At 52.8% G+C, this 7,703-nt stretch overlaps 3 protein-coding genes across 3 annotated transcripts; all 3 read right to left on the reverse strand.

The window, feature by feature from the left end:
- Positions 1-1,320: 1,320 nt before the first annotated feature.
- On the reverse strand, positions 1,321-2,700 carry LOC149375316 (uncharacterized). Its single transcript, XM_089589234.1, has 2 exons — positions 2,026-2,700; positions 1,321-1,980 (listed from the first exon to the last, which is right to left on the reverse strand). Exons 1-2 carry the CDS (start codon positions 2,698-2,700, stop codon positions 1,321-1,323), a joined length of 1,335 nt encoding a protein of 444 aa, XP_089445360.1.
- A 274-nt stretch (positions 2,701-2,974) lies between these two features.
- On the reverse strand, positions 2,975-4,165 carry LOC149375317 (uncharacterized). Its single transcript, XM_089589235.1, has one exon. The coding sequence runs from the start codon at positions 4,163-4,165 to the stop codon at positions 2,975-2,977; it is 1,191 nt and encodes a 396-aa protein (XP_089445361.1).
- Positions 4,166-4,363: 198 nt separating this feature from the next.
- On the reverse strand, positions 4,364-4,957 carry LOC149375318 (uncharacterized). Its single transcript, XM_089589237.1, has one exon. The coding sequence runs from the start codon at positions 4,955-4,957 to the stop codon at positions 4,364-4,366; it is 594 nt and encodes a 197-aa protein (XP_089445363.1).
- Positions 4,958-7,703: the final 2,746 nt, after the last annotated feature.

A 7,703-nucleotide genomic window follows, 5' to 3' on the forward strand; every position in this document is an offset into this window, starting at 1 on the left:
CAGTAAGCGTCACGGGTTGTGTGGAGATTGGCGCTTGTCTTATTATATGATTTATGTAAAACAATAAATGCGACCATTAAAAAATATGGATTGTTAGAAAATTAGGGCTTGCCTATTTATTATATTGTTTGTAAATTTTTTAAGTGACTAGTAACGGCCCCTAGTTGCTTAGTATTTTTCGCTTGCTTTAGTATTTTATTTATTGTTAATCAAACAAGCAACATGTTTGGATTGCGTGAAAACTGGCACTTGTCCTCTAATTATATTTATCATAGATAATAAAAGCAACCAGTAAGCTACACGGATTGTGAGGGGGATTTGTAATCGCCTTTTAATTCTATTTATTCTAAAATAAATAAATTATTAGGAAGCACTCTAAGTTGCCTGTTAATATTCGCTTGCCCTATTATTTTATTTATTGTAAAATATGTAAGTGTGCTAAGAGCGCCCTTAGTTGCAGGGTGATCTTCTCTTGTCTTAGTATTTTATTTATTATAAATCAGGTAAGTGACAGTTCAGAGCTGTGGTATATTAACAGATTAGTGCTTGTTATTTTATTTTATTTAATGTATACTAGGTAAGTTACCAGTAACTGTTCTGTGTTACTGGTACCTAGTTATGAACGCATGCTTATTATTTCATTTACTTTAAATTAAGTTAGTGACCACTAAGTACTCTAAGTTGCCAAGCGATTTTTGCTGGCCTTGGTATTTCATTCACTGTAAAATAAGTAAACGCCTAGTAAACGCCCCAAGTTTCCTAGTGATTTTCGCTTGCCTTGGTATTTTATTTATTGTAAAATGAGTGAGCGACTAGTAAGTCTTATGAGTTGCATGGTAATTGTCACTTGCATTAGTATTAAATTCTCTGTAAAATAAGTACGCAAATAGTAAGTGCCCCGAGCTACCTGGTAATTGCCACTTGCCTTGACATTTTTTCTATTGTTAATTAGGTAAGCGACAAGTTAGCGCCCTAAGTTACCTCATGATTTTTACTTGCATTATTGTTTGTTTTTACTGCTTCATTTATTCGCAGGGGATAACAAAAGCTTTTCAACACTTTAAATAAAAAATAAGGCACAAGGGATAGTCCCTTCGGTGTGTAGTCGTCGTCTTCTTCTTCTTTCCCTCTGGCGTGGCATGCGACTCTTCTCGCTGAGCCCTCGTACACGAGTGAGTTCCACCGGCCGAGCGCGGTGACGCATGAGGTGGGAAGCCGGGAGAGAGCGCAGCGACCGACGTTGCATGGCAGGGCACGGGTCCCCGCTCGGTTGGTAAGAAAACCCGAACATCCCGCCCGCCTCGATCCAAGAGCGAAACCCTAGTCACCGCCCGCCGAAGCGGGGGGAGTCCCTTGATAGTCCGTCGCAGGGAGGCTAGAGTCCGCAGGTGCCACAGGGAGCTGCGCAAGCTTGACAATGAGCCGCACGTATTCGCCGGTGGCCGTAATGACGGCAGCAGCACGGAGGAGTCCATCGGATCCAGGGTGTATGCGGGTGATACGGCCCAGAGGCCAGCGTCCGCTGGACTGTAGCAGCGTAGGGTCAAGAAGAACCACCAGGTCCCCCACCGAGAAGTTCCGACGAACAGCGCTCCATTTCGGCCTCTGATGGAGAGTATTTAGATACTCACGGCCCCAGCGCGTCCAGAAATGGAAGCAAACGGCCTTGACGAGCTCCCAGTGCGTGAGCAGGTCCGAATTCTCTGCAGCGGGGTTAGCTATGATGGAATTGACGGGAGCCCTGATGAGGAAATGTCCAGGCGTGAGCACTTTGAGGTCAGAGGGATCGCCAGAGAAGGACGTCAACAAGCGGCTATTCAACACGGCCTCAATTCCAACGAGAACCGTAGAGAACTCATCATATGTTAGATGACGAGAGCCGAGCACACGGCGTAGATGACTCTTGGTCGACTTGACTGCGGCCTCCCAGAGTCCTCCAAAATGTGGCGCACCAAGAAGAATGAACTGCCAGGAAACCCCCTAAGAGGCAAGTGTCCCGGCGAATAGATCCCAGTTAAATTCTGCGCCCTGCAACGCCTCGCAGAGCTCCAAATCAGCTCGACGGAAGCAGGTGGCGTTGTCGCTCCAAAGCTCGGATGGTCGGCCTCGACGACCGGAGAAACAGGTGAGAGCACCCAAGAAGGTGGCCGCAGAAAGGTTGCCGACAAGCTCCAGATGCACGGCTTTGGTGGTCATGCACACGAAGACAGCAATGTAGCCCTTTGTGGTCCAGATCCCCCATCCCTTCGATGAAAGCACGGAGAAGGGCCCGGCGTAATCGACTCCAGTGTGACCAAAAGCGCGAGACAGCGTGACGCGAGACGCGGGCAGCGGAGCCATCAACTGGCTTGAATAGCGGGCCTGTAACCGGGCAAGGATGACGCATCCTCTAATGTGAGCCTTGATTCTGCGTGGCCCGCCGAGAATCCAGGCACGCCTGGAGAGGTATGCGCTGGTAACGCGATATCCACCATGGAGGGCGCGTGCGTGAGCCCAAGAGACCACGAGTCGAGCGAGCGGCGATGTTCCGCTAAGGAGAAGAGGGTGCTTCTCTTCGTAAGACACCAATGAGTAATCGAGCCGCCCGCCAACACGCACAACACCGTCGACATCGAGAAAGGCAGCAAGAGAGGTCAAAGGGCTCCGTTTCGGAAGACGTTTACGCTTCCACAGGAGTGCCAACTCATCCTCAAACGTCATCGATTGACTAAACCGAGGCCAGAAAAGCGTCCTGAATCTCAGACGGCGTCAACGGCGAAAGCACAGAACGGGTGGGCATGCGCTGCAAGCGGTGTCGCACCCATCGACGAACGCGCACGAGGAGGCCCAGTACAGCACGCAAGCTCGAGAAGAGCTGCAGCAGGTCCGATTCAGGCGCGCGAAAGGCGCAGCAGAGTGAGAGCGTGGGCGTGGGCGGAGGCAGTGTCTCCTGGGGCCAAGACTTGTCGTCCTGAGCCAGCCACGTGGGGCCTCTCTACCACAGGGGCTGCTGTCGGAGACCACTCATGTCGGCACTTCTGGTGGCTAAGTCGGCCAGATTCGATTGCGACGGCACGTATCGCCAGGCACTGGGTGGCAGGACCTCCTGGATCTGAGCGACATAGTTGTCGACGAGCACGTTGTTGGCCAGCTGATCGGAGCGTATCCAGTGGAGCACAATTTGAGAGTCGCACCAAGCGTGGCAGTGCTCGATCGCGACTCCCAACTCGCTGGCTGCTGAGCGAAGAAGCTTGGCGGCGATGAGGGCCGCTCGCAATTCTAGACGTGGGATGGTCATGCGAGCGGTGAGCTCGGTCATCGGCTTGAGCGCGCGGATGGGTGCAAGCTTAGTACGAGCGAGAAGTATGTGGCAGAGAGCGGGCCCATCTGAAGACCGCAGCCGCGAATATACAGCAGCAGCCATAGCACGGCGACTGGCGTCAGAAAACACATGCAGCTGGACATTCGACAACGGAGACATACCAATCCAACGAGGCAGAGAAAACCCGGGAATGGCCTGCAGCTCGGCGGTGAAAGCGGTCGAGCGGCGAATCATGGAGGACGGTACGTTCTCGTCCCAGTCCAAGCGCGCGCGCCACAGGTCTTGCAGTAAAAGCTTGGCGTTCAACACGATCGGGGCAAGCCAGCCACACGGATCAAACAAGCCTGCGAGCGCGGCGAGCATGAATCTCTTTGTCGTTTGAGATTCGACAACGGGCGGCGTCAAATGGAAGAAATCCGAGGGCGGGTCCCAGCCTACGCCCAGTTCGCTGACAAGGCCTTCAACACTGAGCTGATCCCAAGTAGGACGGAGGCGGACGTCTTCAAGAAGGTCTTTGAGAAGCTTGGGCGTGCTGGCAACCCACTTTCGCAGAGGGAAACCGCCCGCTTGAAGAAGTTCGATCAGCTGGTCGCGCAGACGCTTGGCCGAGCCGATGTCATCAGCGCCGGAAAGGATGCCATCAACGTAGCGATCGTTCATCACCACTGGGACGGCCTCGGGCCAGCGGCGGCCGTCATCCTCGCACAGCTGCTGTACGACCCGTAGTGACAGATACGGGGAGCACGAGGCACCGCAGGTAACAGTGAGCAGTTGGTAGTGCGTAGGTGGCTGCTTGGGGTCGGAGCTCCACAGAATGCGCTGCAGGTCATCATCGCGTTCGTCAATCAGGATCTGGCGGAACATCATGCGAACGTCAGTACAGAACGCAATCCGGTGACGACGCCAACGCAGAAGCACACTGCAGACAGCCGTCTGGAGCCGAGGACCAGCATAGAGCACGTCGTTTATGCTATAGCCACTGAAAGTCGGGCTCGACGCGTTGAAAACAACGCGCAGTTTGCGACCTTGGTCACCGTGCTGCCAAATGCCGTGATGTTGGATTTAGTGCACTTGACGGTGCGATGCAGTGAGTTGGTCATCAGTTAGGGGGTTCATATGACCGAGGGCAATGTACTCTGCCATGAACCGGGCGTACTCAGAAGCCATCTCGAAAGTCCGCTGCAGCCGACGATGCAACGAGCGCAAGCCCGCGGTGGCGCCCTGCAGACTGTCACCAAGGAGGCGCACAGCGTCATGTTTTATCGGAAGTTGCACAATGTAACGCCCGTCGTCAGCGCGATGATAATCAGCGAAGATTCGCTCGCATTCCACATCCTCAGGCGCTCGGTGGCTGACATGTGGCACCTCCTCGATCTCCCAGAATCGCTGGAACTGCGCAGCCAGCTCTTGATCCCAGGGTGACTGAGTGTTCGTGTGCAGAGTTGTGCCTGCGATGAGGGCGTTCGAGCCCAGGCCAGGGGCACGGCCGACGAGAGTCCAGCCAAGAGCCGTGCGCTGTCCGACGAGCTCGTCACGCTGAACGTAACCTGGTTCAATGAGGCGGTGGTAAACGTCGACTCCGAGCAGAATGTCTACACGGCAAGGTGTGCCAAACGCTAGATCGGCCAGAGGCTCAAGATCAAGCCACTGTCTCATCACGGCTGGGTGCAAGGGGGCAGACGGATTGGTGAGCTTAAGCCGCGGCAAGCAGAGCGCTGTCAGGTGGATTGGCGGTGCATGCTCTCTAGTTTCAAGGCGTAGATGCGCTCGGGTTCACGAAGGGATGGTTAACCCTTCCTCAACCCCATGAATGCTCGCCTTGTTGACTTCTAGCGCTGCGCCGAGCTGCTGGGCCAACCGGATGAAGATAAGTGTAACCTCAGAGCACGCATCAAGGAGAGCTAGACCAGCGACTCGTCGGCCGGTAGGACCGGTTCGCTGGACAAGAGCGGTCGGAAGTACGGCCAGTCAGGACGATGGAGGCCCCTGACGCTGTGAGTCGGTGGCGGACAGGCCCGCGGGGTCGACTTTCGGCTTCTTGGGCGAAGAGGGACGCTGATCCGATTCAGGCTTGCGCCGATGGTTGCTCTTGTGCAGCAGACTGTGGTGGGGCTCCCTGCACTGCTGGCAGACGGACCGTGAAGGGCAGAACTTTACTGCGTGACCTGATCTCAGGCAGTTAAAACATAACTGCCCTTGATAGACCATGCATCGCCGGGCCTGCGCGTCAAGGCCTTGAAATTGCGCGCAGTGACCCAGGTAGTGCGACTCTCTGCATGACGGGCATAGCGGCAGCGAGCCACTGGTGGCAAGGGCTCTAAAGTTTTATCCAGGAAACAGGGCGGCCGGAGAGCGCATGCTGGCCGTGTTGGCTGAACGAGCAGGACGAGAGGCCTCGACGGAGCTGAGCGCGCGGCACTGTCGGCGAAGGAAAGTCGTCAAGGCAGCAAAAGTGGCAACTTCCGCCGTGGTGTCCGTGCCAGCGCTCTCCAGTCACTCGATCTCGTCCTCCCACGCGCTTTGGGTCGTCGGATCCATGCAAGTCATCGCGCAGGAGAAAATCCAGTCGTCCCACTGAGACACAGGGCGACCCAGAGCTTCCAGCTGATCTTGATGTTTTCCCAGGGTTTCGAGGAGACCCTGAAGCCCTCGAGCTGACTTTTCCTTCAGAGACTTAATGTAACGGTGCACCGTGATATGATCATGGATAAGAAGACGGCGGTGCTTGAAACGCGCTTCGAGTAAGGCCCAAGCCGTTGGGTAATTGGCACTGATGGTCTGAACGGTGTCGAGAGCGGCCTTGGCGTCTCCGTCCACCAAGGATTTCAAATAAAACAGCCTCTCCACATCGGTGAGCTGTTTATCATCGTAGACGAGCGCGCGGAAGAGGTCCCGAAAACTTTTCCAATCCTCTTACTTCCCCGAGAAGAAAGGGATGCTGATCTTGGGCAAGCGGGCTTCATGTCTCAAGTTATGACGGTCCAGGTCGGCGCCGCCCGGGCCAGGGAGAGATGTGAGGGTGTTTCTTGCGTTGTAGAGGCGTGATCGAGAGGCGATATAGTCCGACTCTGCCGTCGAGTACATCTGGTCAATCAACTTCAGCTTCTCGGGCGGCGGTGACTTCAGGAGACTAACGTGATTGGCCTGGAGAGTGTTTTAGTAGCCGTCCAGCAGCTCGAGCCTTACTTCCACGAGACCTAGGCTCCAGTTCGGGGGGTTGATCTTCTCGACGTCTTATGCAAACCGGCTGATGACGCCGGCGAGGGCGCTCTGGGAGCCGAGCAGGCTCGTCCAGTCGTCGTTCGACCTGAAAAAACGATCACCAGCTTGACGTTTGCACGAAGCATGTCTTGCCTCCGGGCCACGAGCGGCGGGGCCATGTCATCGCCAGACGCGACACAGCTGTCGACGCGCGGCGCATCGACGGCAGACAAAACAGATAGAAGGAGAGTAAAAGGGAAAGAGTTGAGTTGAGTTGAATTTATTTCATCGACAATGGACTCAAGGTCCTACAACGCCGAGGCATAATGTATATATAATAAAAGAAACAAAATGACTGAGCTAATACAATGGCATTAGCCTAACAAAATTCGCATTAATAAATCATAAAAAAAAAGGTATAACAAAAATAAAGAAATAAACTTTAAGAAAAGAAAATATAAATATATATATATATATATATATATATATATATATGAGAGAAGGAAACAAAAACAAAAAAAAAATTAAAAAATCAAATATAAAAACATAACAATTTAGTAAATAGTAATGAGCTATGAGCAGAACACTTGCAAACTAAAGGTGACCAAACGTCTTATCAAAAAAGTAACTGTAAAGGAGCACCCTGAAACAGGGCCGATCATAGCATCGGCGTAGATCATGCGGAAGAGTATTCTATAGTCGCGGACCAGCTACGCGGAACGAATTTTGATAGTAAGAGGTGCTAGCATATGGGATCACCAAATCAAATTGGAAGTGACGAAGGGAGCCACAATCTCCAAGAGGCCTAAACTGGAGTTGATTAGCAAGGTACTCAGGTAGACCATTCCGCAAGATCGAGACCAAGAGGCACAACGAGAGGTATACTCGTTGCTCAGTAAAAGGCAGTATACGAAGTGCTCTGTATACAGGGGTGATGTGTTCGGAACGACCAACATCGGTGACAAATCTTGAAGCAGCATTTCTGCAACGAAACAACTTAGTAACCAAAACACCTGATAGGTCCAATGCAATGCCAGAACAGAAATCAAAATAGGGGAACACGAGGGCATTCACTATATTCAGGCGAATTGAACGGGGCAAGGCGTCGCGGCATCTCCGAAGACGAGCGAGGGCAGCATAACTCTTTCGAGAGGTTTTAGTTGCAAAAGGGCCCCAAGAAAGGGTAGAGTCAAGAGTGACA

This window comes from Copidosoma floridanum, unplaced genomic scaffold (assembly GCF_036245765.1).
Source record: "Copidosoma floridanum isolate Cflo_tuat_1 unplaced genomic scaffold, Cflo_Japanese_pri ptg000008l, whole genome shotgun sequence".
Lineage (NCBI taxonomy): Eukaryota > Metazoa > Arthropoda > Insecta > Hymenoptera > Encyrtidae > Copidosoma > Copidosoma floridanum.